Source organism: Podarcis muralis, chromosome 16 (assembly GCF_964188315.1).
Source record: "Podarcis muralis chromosome 16, rPodMur119.hap1.1, whole genome shotgun sequence".
NCBI classification, from domain to species: Eukaryota; Metazoa; Chordata; class Lepidosauria; order Squamata; family Lacertidae; genus Podarcis; species Podarcis muralis.
This window is the reverse complement of record NC_135670.1, coordinates 31,234,547-31,248,971: the sequence shown is the minus strand read 5'-3', so window position 1 is coordinate 31,248,971 and position 14,425 is coordinate 31,234,547. Positions and strand designations below refer to the sequence as shown.

General features: G+C 46.5%; 1 protein-coding gene across 1 annotated transcript in view; it reads right to left on the bottom strand.

Annotated features, from left to right (window-relative positions):
* Positions 1-14,425, bottom strand: part of ZDHHC8 (zDHHC palmitoyltransferase 8) — a 164,232-nt gene that overhangs the window by 13,911 nt on the left and 135,896 nt on the right. The window contains exons 6-10 of the mRNA XM_028711070.2: positions 13,804-13,895; positions 12,667-12,799; positions 11,006-11,111; positions 7,849-7,958; positions 1,992-3,031 (exon numbers count right to left, since the gene is read on the bottom strand). Of these exons, the coding sequence (XP_028566903.2) occupies positions 1,992-3,031; positions 7,849-7,958; positions 11,006-11,111; positions 12,667-12,799; positions 13,804-13,895 (1,481 nt within the window). The remainder of the gene's footprint in view (positions 1-1,991; positions 3,032-7,848; positions 7,959-11,005; positions 11,112-12,666; positions 12,800-13,803; positions 13,896-14,425) is intronic.

The window sequence follows — 14,425 nt, the reverse complement described above, 5'->3', positions numbered from 1 at the left end:
ATTCTACTCCAATGCAAACATGGCAAAATGCAGTTGTTGTTGTTGTTTTTAAAAACTGCACGTGCCCACATATCATTCAAATTAAATAATAATAATAATAAAATAAAATTTTATTTATTTATACCCCGCCCTCCCCAGCCAAGACCGGGCTCAGGGCGGCTAACAACCAATAATAAAAACAAGTTTATTAAAATACAATTTAAAAGAATTAAGATACAACATTAAAACAATTAGGGAGCAATCTCTTCATAGGAGGAGAAAGGAAAAAGAAAGAGGGGGAGAGAATCAAACTGATTCCAAGCCAAAGGCCAGGCGGAACAACTCTGTCTTCCAGGCCCTGCGGAAAGAGATCAGATCCTGCAGGGCCCTGGTCTCATGAGACAGAGCGTTCCACCAGGCCGGAGCCAGAGTTGAAAAGGCCCTGGCTCTGGTTGAGGCTAATCTAACTTCCTTAGGGCCCGGGACCTCTAGGGTGTTGCTATTTATGGACCTTGAGGTCCTCCGTGGGGCATACCAGGAGAGGCGGTCCCGTAGGTACGAGGGTCCTAGGCCATGAAGGGCTTTAAAAGTCAAAAGCAGCACCTTAAATCTGACCCTGTACTCCACCGGGAGCCAGCGCAGCTGGAAAAGCACTGGGTGAATATGCTCCCATGGCAGAGACCTTGTGAGGAGCCTCGCTGCAGTATTCTGCACCCACTGCAGTTTCTGGGACTGCTAAAGACAGGGCTACATTTCCCAGGAACTATCCCAGGAATTGTCATTCCAATTTTAAAACGAGCTTCTGCCTGCACCGCATATCTTTAGGCAAAGAAATCCCACCACATTAGCTCATATAGGGTTAGAATTAGGTCCGGCAGATATCCTAGATCCAGGTCACAATATATTTATAACGGGTGGGTGGTTTTTTTTAAAAAAAAAAAAAAAACAAAACTGTATCTGTTTTTAATTCATATTGTGTGCTGCCTTAGGCCCTGCACTAGGTGAAAGGTAGAACAATTAATTAATTAATAATTAGTTAATTAATGGTTAACACTGCAATCCTATATGCAGCACCTCTACGCAGATACCAGGAGTGCCACAGGTGGTGTCTTAACCCCTGGTTTCACCAGCAATCCAGACACAGAGTCAGAGGCACCAGCTAAAGAGTTCAGGGCTGTGTGCTGACTGCTGGAGATCAGAAATCTACTGTGCTTGAGGCTGTCAGACAGGAGATCCCAGAAGAACCTCTCAGAATAGCAGGGCCCGTAGGATCAGAGCCTGGAGCCAGATGCCACTGGGCCAGCAATGCAAGGAGGGCACCAGGAGGGAGGCTATCGAAGAGAGAAGTGCCCGTCTCCAGATCACATGATTGGCCCTTGAAAGCTATGGCATTCTCCAGCAGGGGGCAGAGCCTGGGGACAGCATTTCCCAAGGCCTCAGCCTGATCCCCAACCCTTGTTGGAGCACCGTTGCTCACTTGGAGCTATCCATGGTCCTGCAACTTCAGATGAGTCCTGCCTCTTTTCTCCATAGGATGTTACAAAAGGCCCTTAATTATTGCTCAGTGCCTTCCTTAGAAGCTTCAGAGGCTTGAGAATTTATTTATTTTCATTAAAAGGGGGGGGGACACTTCTGCTTTTAAAATCTACCCAACTACAGAGACAGCTTGAAAAAGGTGGACAAAGATTTAATCATTTAGTTATTTCTGTACTCCTTTTTCAAGATGCTTCTATAGTTGGCTAGATTTTAAGAATCTCTCTCTATGTGTGTGTGTGTGTGTGTGTGTGTGTGAGAGAGAGAGAGAGAGAGAGAGAGAGAGAGAGAGAGAGAGAGAGATGTCAAGCTCAATGAGTTTTGCTTTTTTATTTTATTCTGAAAGGCACTGAGCTATAATAACAAGTCTTTCATCAGTGAGCACCAAAGCACTCTTTGTTCATTTGAAGTGCTTCTTCCCCCCTTTTTCTTGCACGCCTGCTGTCAACAACAACAGTGATATGAAAGCTTATCCGTACCTTGGAGTCCCCATAGGCTGTGCCTCTGTTATCTCCATGGTGTTAACGAAGGAGACAGCTTTAGGGCCTCCATAAGAGGGCGACCTGGGAATCCCCCCGGGGGATGATGGGACTTGGTGGCTGGGTGACTTATAGGAGCCATTGCTCATCCTGCCCTGCAGTGCCTGATGGGCCTGGACATTGTTATTGGCTAGGTCAGCTTGGAGGGAAGGAGTGGAAGTCCTTGACGTTCTGGTCATCGCACTTGAGAGCGAAGAAACGGATGCCTGCAGCACAGGATTCCTCACGCTAAAGCTGTTGCCGGTCATCAGGTTGTCCCTAGAGCCATACCTCATGACTATGCTACGGGGGTCTTCTGACAGCATGCTGACTTGCTGAAGGCTGTAGGAGCTAGGGGTGTCGTACACACCAGAGTCTGCAAACACCGAGTCTGGGTGAGAGAGGAGGAGCTTCTCTCGCTCTTCCATTTCTTTCCTCTCCTGAATGGATGCCATGATTGTTTTCGATAGGTTGTCGTAGCGCACTGGCGAGGGGTCACGTGGGTGCAGGGCCGAGCTGCCCAGCACAGGGCTGAAGCTCTGTGGGGGCACACGCTGAAGCTCCCTGCCCCGCAGGTGGCACATTTTGGCAGACAAATACGGTGAGTGGTACCCAACGGAGCCCACGGCGGAATGAGCTATGCACCTCCTCCCCGAGGGGGACATGGGGTTGAGCAAACTGTCGTACGACAAGCTCCCATTCCTGTTTGAGAGGGAGTTGGGGGAAAAGATGCTTTTGTAAGGTGTGGAGGTGGCCCCTTCCGACTTCATGGGATGCAGGGGCATTTTGTCTGTTCCTCCTCTCCTGCTGGCAGATTTCAGGCTCAAAGACCTCGAGTTGACAGCAAAGGAATCTATCTGCAGCGGGGAAGACTGGTAAGTCTTGTGAAGGGAACTCTTCCGGTAGTTCGGGATATCCAGGCTGGGCTCCGACTGGTAATCGAGGCTGCTGTCATTCTCCTCCATCACAGATCCTGGCTTGTGTCCTTCCTGAATGGAGATCTGATGGAAAAGTAAATATGAAGAGGGAGGGGAGACAGGTCAGGAGCAGTAAAATGTTGATGGTTGTTCCCACATCTCAATCTATGACAGATCTCTTTTGCCCTCAATGTAAAAGGTGAAGGTAAAGGTACCCCTGCCCGTACGGGCCAGTCTTGACAGACTCTGGGGTTGTGCGCCCATCTCACTCAAGAGGCCGGGGCCAGCGCTATCCAGAGACACTTCTGGGTCACGTGGCCAGCGTGACAAAGCTGCATCTGGCGAGCCAGCGCAGCACACGGAAACGCCGTTTACCTTCCCGCCAGTAAGCGGTCCCTATTTATCTACTTGCACCCGGGGGTGCTTTCGAACTGCTAGGTTGGCAGGCGCTGGGACTGAGCAGCGGGAGCGCACCCTGCCGTGGGGATTCAAACCGCCGACCTTTCGATCAGCAAGCCCTAGGCGCTGAGGCTTTTACCCACAGCGCCACCCGCGTCCTACTGCCCTCAATGTACAGTTCTCCTAATCTCAACTTCTGAATAAAGGTATTGTAGCAGGGATGATGGGTTCATGACCCTCTAGATCAGCCTTTCTCAACCTGTGGGTCCCCAGATGTTGTTGAACTACAACTCCCATCACCCCTAGCTAGCAAGGCCAGAGCTCAGGGGTGATGGGAGTTGTAGTCCAACAACATCTGGGGACCCACAGGTTGAGAACCGCTGCTCTAGATATTGCTAGCCTGCCATCATCCTTGACCATTGGCCATGGTAACTGATTGATGGAGTGATGGAATTTCTATGCTGCTTTTCATTCAAATAAATCCCAAATTGGCCGACAAACAATAAATAGCAGTAACCTAACAAGAGCACCACAAATTAAGCATAAATCATATAAAATAATTTAAAAATCACCCATGAAACAAGTACAATCTGTAAAACCCTGTTAGCAAAGCAGCAAATTAAAAAATAAGATCAATGTCATAATTATAGCAAAGGTCAATATTATACAGGCAGCGCCCTGTTTAATTGTGTTCAATATACACACGACTGTGCATACACGCATTGCGCTGGAAGTGACCCTAAAACGTCATAAAGACATCACTGAAACATCACTAAAAGGGCAGAATGGAGGCGGGGCGTTTGCAGGCTTTTTCAATGGATTTCAATTATACACAATTTCACTGGTGTGTGAAGTGCCTTGGAACGTAGCCCCCGAACAAACGGGGAGCTGCCTGTATGATTCACAAATCAATACGGCATTTATGATCTATAACAACAATATTGACAACATTAACAGAGCAGCAACTAAAAAAATAAGCTGAGCACTGTTAAGTTCATACATACATGCTCCACATGACTCAAAGACACATAACCTTTCACTCTATTCCATTCATTAAAATGCACATCAAATACATCTAATGCCCATTCTTAAGTCCTTGGTGGAGATGGTGGGGCCCTCAGGCCTACTGGGGCCAAAGGGATTTGAAGGCCCCAGACCTGTTTCCCAATCTGTTTGACTGCATAGGCTGCTGAATTTATCTAACCCCTCTAAGAACGTAAGAGCAGCCCTGCTGGATCAGGCCAAAGCTCCCCTGGCCCACCCCCTCGGTCCAGCATCCTAGGCTCACAATGGCCCACTAGATGCCTGTGAGAAGCAGGACCAGAGTCAAACAACAAGCCCTCCCCACTTGTAAGCCGCATCATTTCTCCTGCTTTGTGGGGGTAGATAAGAACATAAGAGCCAGCTAGATCAGGCCAGAGGACCATCTGGTCCAGCATCCTGTGCTCACAAGTGGCCAATCAGATGCCTGTGACAGGCACAGAATAATAATAATAATTTATTATTTATACCCCGCCCATCTGGCTGGACCTCCCCAGCCACTCTGGGCGGCTTCCAAAAGAATATTAAAATACTACAATACATCAAACATTAAAAGCTTCCCGAAAGAGGGCTGCCTTCAGATGTCTTCTAAAAGCCTGGTAGTTGTTGTTCTCTTTGACATCTGGTGGGAGGGTGTTCCACAGGGCGGGCGCCACTACCGAGAAGGCCCTCTGCCTGGTTCCCTGTAACTTGGCTTCTCGCAGTGAGGGAACCGCCAGAAGGCCCTCGGAGCTGGACCTCAGTGTCCGGGTAGAACGATGGAGGTGGAGACGCTCCTTCAGATATACTGGACTGAGGCCATTTAGGGCTTTAAAGGTCAGCACCTACACTTTGAATTGTGCTCGTAAACGTACTGGGAGCCAATGGAGGTCTTTCAAGACCGGTGTTATGTGGTCTCTGCGGCCGCTCCCAGTCACCAGTCTAGCTGCCGCGTTCTGGATTAGTTGTAGTTTCCGGGTCACCTTCAAAGGTAGCCCCACGTAGAGCGCATTGCAGTAATCCAAGCGGGAGATAACCAGAGCATGCACCACTCTGGCGAGGCAGTCCGCAGGCAGATAGGGTCTCAGCCTGCGTACCAGATGGAGCTGGTAAACAGCTGTCCTGGATACAGAATTGACCTGAGCCTCCATGGACAGCTGTGAGTCCAAAATGACTCCCAGGCTGCGCACCTGGTCCTTCAGGGGCACAGTTACCCCATTCAGGACCAGGGAATCCTCCACACCTGCCCGCCTCCTGTCCCCCCAAAACAGTACTTCTGTCTTGTCAGGATTCAACCTCCGCCTAACAGAAGTAGGGCCTAAGCTCAATGGCACTCTGCCCATGAATAAGTGGTATTCAGAGGCATACTGCCTCCAAGAGCAGAGGTGGAACATGGCCATCATGCTGAATAAAGGTAAAGGGACCCCTGACCATTAGAAGAAGAAGAGTTTGGATTTGATATCCCGCTTTATCACTACCCTAAGGAGTCTCAAAGCGGCTAACATTCTCCTCTCCCTTCCTCCCCCACAACAAACACTCTGTGAGGTGAGTGGGGCTGAGAGACTTCAGAGAAGTGTGACTGGCCCAAGGTCACCCAGCAGCTGCATGTGGAGGAGCGGAGATGAGAACCCAGTTCCCCAGATTACGAATCTACCGCTCTTAACCACTACACCACACAGTCATGGCCGACTCTGGGGTTGCGGTGCTCATCTCGCTTTATTGGCCGAGGGAGCCGGCGTACAGCTTCCGGGTCATGTGGCCAGCATGACTAAGCCGCTTCTGGCGAACCAGAGCAGCACACGGAAACACCGTTTACCTTCCTGCCGGAGCGGTACATTTTATCTACTTGCACTTTGACGTGATTTCAAACTGCTAGGTTGGCAGGAGCAGGGACCGAGCAATGGGAGCTCACCCCGTCGTGGGGATTCGAACCGCCGACCTTCTGATCGACAAGTCCTAGGCTCTGTGATTTAACCCATAGCGCCACTCGCGTCCCTTGTATCATGCTGAATAGTCTGTGCTAAAAGCTGCAATTCTGTGCTTGCTTGCTTTTCTTGCCCAGGACTGCAATATACAGAAAGTTGTAAGAACACAAAAAGATCCTTGTTGGACTGGACAAACGTTCAGCATCCTGTTTCTGTGGCATATGAGCATGGAAGCTCCACATAGTATACACAATCCTGCTTTTTACCTATATTCGGCTCGATCTATTCAGTTCCAGGCTACAAGTTCAGCACTAGCCAAAGCACACATAAAGCAATAGCGGAGGGAAGCAGCAAGCCATTTGTCAAGATAATAAGGTGAAGCGGTTGAGATAATAAGCTTTTCAGCCAAGGCTAACTCAGTGCTGTAATCTTGCACCGCAAGGCTCCCTTTCAAAAGCTCTCCCTCCATCAGCCAGCAGACAAGTCCCTTTAGAGAGACTGATGAGTCACCACACTGAACTCCAATCCCCCCAAAAAACAAAAGCCCTGCATGTTTCTTAAAACCAAAGTTCTCGCTCGGTGTCTCTGCCTCAGTTTTAAAATTAAAAAGGATGGAGGGATTGCTTTATGCGAGGAGAAGAAACTTCAGCTCATAGAGAGTAAAAAATAAAATGGCCTGCACTGTAGCTCTGTAGCTAATTGGGAGGGACAGAAAGGTCCATTTCTGAAGTTCCCCCTCTGGTTCTTCTTGCTAGAAAATGTAATAAAGACCATCTTAGCTGTGAGACCTGAAAGACTTGCTCCCTCCCTTGCTGGCCTGGGAGGGCAGAGCCCAGATTGACTCCAGCTGAAAAATCTGAGGATGCTGAAGAGAACAGAGATAATCTTGGCTGTCTCTTAGTGCAGACCCAGGTCATCGAGCCTGGGCTGCCAAGTCATCGCCTGCCATGAACCACCATTGGCAAGATTAGCAGCAACAGAAGCAGATATGTATTTTGCTTAAGAAAATATTTTATTCTCTTGCTAATTATACTGTTTTAAATGTGCATTTTATACTTGACTTCTTTTAATTAAGTTTTCTTTTGAAATGTAAATATATATATATATATTGTTAACTTTACTGCGTTAAATGTGCATTCTGTCCTTGACCTCCTTTTCTAATGCTTTATTTGGAAATCTTTTAAGATAATATTTTAGTTCCCTTTTAATTATGTTGCTTGGAATGTATACTTTATATTTTACTTTATTCTGTAATGTTTTATACTGGATTGTTTGATTTGATGAATTAATGTAGTTTGTAAACTGCTTTGAGATCTCCCCTCCTTAAAAATATAAAGTAATACAGAAGTAAAATGAATGATAAAATTTTTCTGAGGTTCAAATTTGTTCTTCATGCAGATTTTTTCCTGCATAATTGCTGGTTTTGGAAAGACTTTTTGATTATTTTACTACAATGTAATCCTGTGCTTCTTGACCTGGAAGTAAGCACCACCGTATTCAAAAGGGTCGTATTCCCAGTTAAGTGTCCATAAGACTGCAAACTATTGATAGGCTTACCTGTTCGGATGCTCCGTGGTAGTGCACTTTGGGATCGTTGCTGAAAGCTGGACGATACTTGTACATTGCAGGTGTGGGAGGGCTCATCAGTTTGGGTGAAAGGCTGCTCTCTGGTTGTGGGGAAGAGGAAAGAAAACTCACTTACTCTCTTTCTTTCCACTAAGTCACGTTCTCTGGCTTCAACCCGCCCCCCTTTGGCTTTCTTCAGTTTTGATATATAAACAGACACCATATATTATTCCTCAAGGTATAGTGTATTTTACTATTCAGTGCCACTCAAGTTTAAAAGACAGAACAGAGGCCCTATTTTGAAGTAGAGGATCAGCAGCCTCCTCACTCCAGGACCTACAAGGCCAGAAGACATGGCTTTACGTGGCTCCTAGGCTCCTGACGTGGACAGCTTCCCTCCCACTAATGGAGTCCTCACCCCCAGCATGCCATAGGAGCTAGTACCTGCAGCTTCAGGTAATGCCCCTTTAAATCCTATCCTCAGAGGGAGAGGGGTTAACAGCAGGTCCAGACCAGTCAGCCTTCATAAGGCCTCAGCATGCTGCTGAGACAACAGCTCTCCTTGGGTGAGCTCCAGCCAGCCCTTGCCATAGTGATCTGTCCAGGGTCCTGAAAGACTGTGCTTTGCTTGCCTGCTGCAATCCTTTGTAACCTATCTTGACTCTGCCCTGGACAATAGGATTCTGCTCTTCTAGTAAGTTCCACCGTTTCAACCCAGCTTCCCCTGGGAACCTCAAGGCAAGCTGGGACAGTCACAGATAAGACAATAATTTGTTCATGTTGATGTGCAAGCATATGAAAGAAGCACATGTGTAGTAGCACTGGATAAACAAGGTGTTCCCCTGGATAATTTACACTGAGCATACGAAACCGCCACTGAGCTACAGCCCCTTCATGTTACAATGTGCAAAAGGATTTGGAGGTGGTGATAAAATGTTTGGCATAGATGGAACAGAGCAGGTGAAGCAGGCAAGAGTCTTTGGCTGCCATTGGCTGATTTGTTTGGCTCTTCAGAGGGACAATGCAGTCAAAAAGGTCATAAGATGAGGAGAAATGAATCAGGGGCTTGAGGAAAGTTAGGGAAAGCTGTGAAAACAGAATGTTCTGTGATTCAATTTATACCCTACTTTTCTACAGACAGACACCCAAGACACCCAACTACCTTCATAAAGAGAAAATACCAGGACAAAAAACCCCAAATATATCAACATTGGAAGACACAGCAACCAAGACCAAAGGAGAACATGGCTCCCCCTTTACCTTTTTTTATTATTTGTACAAGCAAAGAAGCCATTTTGGCTGGTCCAGTTTTGTCATACAGGGATTTGGATGGTGTTGGTTACAATTAAATAGTTACAATTAAAGATCCCTGTCTTTCTTTGCATCTTGTTACTCTATAAATGAAAGAGGGGGTGGCCCAGAGGAACGGCAAAGTGATATCAGAGAACACCAGCTGGAGAACTATAAACTGCAGAGATGCAGGGTGGCATTCAACTAAGTTTTACTCAGAGTAGACCTGCTGAATTTAATGAGCCTAACTTTGTTGCAGTGATTTATGCCAGCAGGTCTACTCTGAGTAAAAATTAGCTGAATATCACCCGCAGAATCACATCTTGATTTGAACAGTGTAGGTTGCTAGCTCTTATATAAAATACATAGGATGCTGCCTTTTACCAAGCAAGAAAACGGGTCCATCTTGCTTCATACTGTCGACACTGCCTGGCAGTGACTCCACACAGGTCTTTCCAAACCTTCCCTGTAACAGGTAAAGGTAAAGGGACCCCTGACCATTAGGTCCAGTCGCGGCTGACTCTGTGGTTGCAGCACTCATCTCGCTTTATTGGCCAAGGGAGCCGGCGTACAGCTTCCTGGTCACGTGGCCAGCATGACTAAGCCGCTTCTGGTGAACCAGAGCTGCGCACGGAAATGGCATTTACCTGCCCACCGGAGTGGTACCTATTTATCTACTTGCACTTTGACGTGCTTTCGAACTGCTAGGTTGGCAGGAGCAGGGACCGAGCAACGGGAGCTCACCCCATCGCGGAGATTCGAACCGCCGACCTTCTGATCGGCAAGTCCTAGGCTCTGTGGTTTAACCCACAGTGCCACCCGTGTCCTTCCCTGTAGATAGCGGCAACTGAACTTGGGACCATTTGTTGACAAAGTGTGTGCTCTTCCACTGAGAGGTGGCCCTTCCCTGTAAAGTGGGGGGTGGCTAACCTGGGCCCCCCAGATGTTGGACTCTAACTCATTTCAGCATTGATGTCCATGAGCATGTCAGCAGTCAGGGATAATGAAAGCTGGGAGTCTAACAACATCTGGAGGGCTAGTTAGAAGATGTGGTCTAACGCTGAAAGTGGTGGGTCCCCCCCCCATATAACATCACTCTGAAGCTCTCTTATACCAAGTCAGACCACTGATTGAGCGAGCCCAGTCTACTCCTAATGGCAGTAGCTCTCTAAGGCTTCAGGTAGATAAAGGTGTTTCTCACCACCTGCTTTGAGTGTCAGCTTCATCTTTGAGCCGGTGCCAACGACTGGGCTCAACCTCTTCAACCCCGACTGGGCCAGGTGAGCTGGAGAGCACTTTGAGAGACCTTCCACTGCAGGGAAGCAGGTCTAAGTACAATGGACTCACAACTTAGAGCTGTGAGCACCAAACTCAGTGCCAAAGTCAGCAGAGCACAGCAGAGGATGAACTACACGGACGACGGCTCTGAAGCATAACTTCTTTTACAGCTACTGCAAACTAAAAATGAACTAGAAACTAACGGAGGCTACTGGACTGCATGAGTGTTACAGTTGCTTAAGCAGTCATCTTATCTCTAGACAGATAACACTCAGACTCCCACAGAGTCAGGCTGGAGCGGCCCTCCTTTCTGAAAACATTGTCAGGAGATTCTTGCAATGGGACAGGTGAAATATCCACAATGAGATCTTTTTAACCAGAGAGGATTGAGATTAAACCTAGGACCTTGTGCACACGAGACATGTGCTTGGCTTTGTCCCCTCTGCCAGCTGGACAGAGTTTTCTGCATCACAGCTACCAACTCAACCTAGGTTCACATTCTAGCAGAAAGGAAGTTTCAAGAGACCAAAGATACTTTCTCTGGTTTTAAAAGTACAAAGCACAAAACAGGGTACTGTACCTTCGCTGCTCCCCAGCTCACTGTACTTGCTGGAATCTCCTTTGGGGGGTAGAGGAGGCTGAATATCCATGGTTTTATCTTCCAGCCCTTCCAGGCTAACTTTAGACTGAAAATAACCACAAAGCAAATGAGGTCTTTCCATAAAATACCAGAGAGTGCGGCGTAGAAGTCGCGCAATCTCTTCAAGCAAGGAGGTCGATTCCAACCATGCCATTTTGCAGGCATTTGGCAATGTTTCGAATTACTTATCCAAATTGTCAGGGTGCAGATGAAAACACCTAAGTCAGTCTCATGAGCTAATGCCTGGATTTCTCCTAGATTTGGTTCGTAAGTGCACGGAGCCCCCAGAATACATATCCCTGAATTACTAGGCTGTGCAACACATTACTGGTTTAAAAAGCAGCTAGGTGGTTGTTCTTCTCAATTCAGAGCAAAACTGGTTTGTGTCCGGTGTGTGTGTGTATGTGTGGGCACCAGCTTGCAGCATTTCATAAGAAACAGCAAGACAGATACAGGGTAGATACAGATTCTTTTCAAACTTGCAGTAGAGTTCACTGGATGCAGAATTACCATATTTTTTGCTCTATAAGACTCACTTTTCCCTCCTAAAAAGTAAGGGGAAATGTGTGTGCGTCTTATGGTGCGAATGCAGGCTGCGCAGCTATCCCAGAAGCCAGAACAGCAAGAGGGATTGCTGCTTTCACTGCGCAGAGATCCCTTTTGCTGTTCTGGCTTCTGAGATTCAGAATATGTTTTTTCTTGTTTTCCTCCTCCAAAAACTAGGTGCGTCTTGTGGTCTGGTGCGTCTTATAGAGCGAAAAATACGGTGACAGGAGTGCGCGCACAGTCCTAGAATCTTTTGATCACATTTCCATCTGTTTTCCTACTAGCTTTGAGAGGTAGCAACATGCTTAGTAAACAAACTAATGAATGAGATTATATATTTATGCATCACACACACACAAGCATTTTTACTTCAAGTAATTAGCCTGAAATTATTATTTCCCTCCAACTGCATTTCTAGTATCTGTTAGAATTCCAGCTCAATCCATAAACAAGCATTCAAAGGAAAACTCAGTCTTTAAACCACTCTGATTGCAAATACAATTAAAGGGTTAGGTCCAAACTATTTATTTAAATTTGGGTTGCTTCCAGCTAAATCCCATTCCGTTTAACTTAATGGTCCTGAATGAACCATGTCTATCAGTTTCAAGTGTCTAGCATTACAGTGGTACCTTGGCTGTCGAACAGCTTGGCTCCCGAACAAATTGGCTCCTGAACACCGTAAACCCAGAAGTGTTTTGGTTTGCGAATATTTTTTGGAACTCGAACTTCCGACACAGCTTCCAATTGAGTGCAGGAAGCTCCTACAGCCAATTGGAAGCTGTGCCTTGGTTTTCGAACAGTTCCGGGAGTCAAACGGATTAAGTTTGACAGCCAAGGTACCACTGTATTTTACTTATCACCATGAGGTCCCAGGGCAGGTAACAACAATATAGAATTATAGAATAACAAACGGAACAGGTACAATCATAGAACAAGGAAAACAATCCATCACTCGTGCCCTATTATTGCATCAATGACATGTTGCAGAATACACCTGCCCCAAGCCTCCACCAATCTGGAGGGACCTGAAATCTGTGATGCCATGAATGCTTTACCTTGCTCCGGTTGAGATTGGCTTGGATGCCGTTGTCGCTTATCTTCACTGTGATCTGTCGCTCAGTTAAGTCTGGTCTCAGGAACGGTGGTTTCACACTTATGGGCTGTTTCTTCTTTGGCTCAACAATGTACCTGAGAAAGTATGTAAGCAATTCTCCTTTGAAGACAAAGTCTTCTTGACATGCATCGGCTGTCCCCAACCTGGTGCCCACATCCAGATGATTTGGACTACAACCCTCATCAGATTCTGCCTTAACAGATCTGTTTATGGGCTTTAGATAATTCATTACATCTGTGAACTTTAAACCGCTTAGGGTTTTATAACAATCAAGCAGCATCAAAATGTTGTGAAATAAATACATTGGAAATTGGAGGAAATCATTCCAAAGGAGAAAAAAAAGTATATGGGTTTTTGTTGATTAATCTATTAAATCTGCTAACGTTGGAAATTGGAGGAAAAAACAATCGTTCTGAAGGGGGGAAGGACATGGTTTTAGTTGATTAATCCATTAAATCTGCGTACACTGGGAACTGGAGAAAATGCAATCATTCCAAAGGAGAAAAAAGTATATGGGTTTTTTGTTGATTGATCTATTAAATCTGCTTACAATTAAAATTGGCGGTGGCGGGGGGGACACACTCATTTTGAAGGAAGAAAGTATATGGTTTTAGTTGATTAATCCATTAAAACTGAATACAACGGAAATTGGAGAAAAAGCAATCATTCTGAAGAGGGAGAAAGTATATAGGATATAATTTTTGTTTTTAGATTATGATGCCTGCCATGAGAAAGGAATCATTATTGGAGAGGCATTCTCTCCTGCCTCTTCTAAGATGACACCTCCGGTGAAACATGCAGGATTGTATTTATTTAATACAAGTATATTTTAAGACAACCTTAAGGTTGTTAGCACCATCTTAGAAGAGGCACCACCTCCTATGTGAGAGAAGAGAGGGGAAACCTTTTCTGAGCCACTGATATGTTCCCTCCAACCAACACATGTGAATAAGTCAAGGAGGTAGATTTGAAACAGGCTGTCCAGGCCCAAAGCTGACTTTTGCACACAATAAAAACACAGTGGGGATTCGCCCTTGGCCAGTAGCTAGAGTTTCATATGTCTCTCCTCCTAGCTTACCTGGGTGCCAGAGGGCTGCAGAGAACGTGCTCCACATTACCGCAGCATCCTCGAGTGAAAGGATTTACTCCCCCACGGAACTTACCGGTCACCTGGAATTATAACATTCAGGGCACTTTGAACAGGTACGTGAAGCATTGATCAACCCTTTAGAAACCAACAGCACATCGACCACCTGTGCCCCATTTCGTAAGACCTTAAGAAGGATCCTGTTTGCTCAGACCAGAGATCCATCTAGCACAGTATCCTCTTTCCAGCAATGGCCAACTAGGTGCTTCCAGAAATTCTACGTGTCAGAAAAGACCGGCCTTCCCCAAACTGGTTCCCCTTAGATCAGGCATGGCCAAACTTGGCCCTCCAGTTGTTTTGGGACTACAACTCCCATCATCCCTAGCTAACAGGACCAATGGTCAGGGAAGATGGGAACTGTAGTCCCAAAACAGCTGGAGGGCCAAGTTTGGCTATGCCTGCCTTAGATGTTTGTTGGGACTCCATTTCCCATCAGCCACAGCTAGCATGACAGTGGTCACGGATGCTGGAAACTGTAGTCCCACCAAAATCTAGAGGCAACTAAGTTGGGGGAGACTACAATAAACCTCTCCCAGCAGCCCACTGCAGTTCC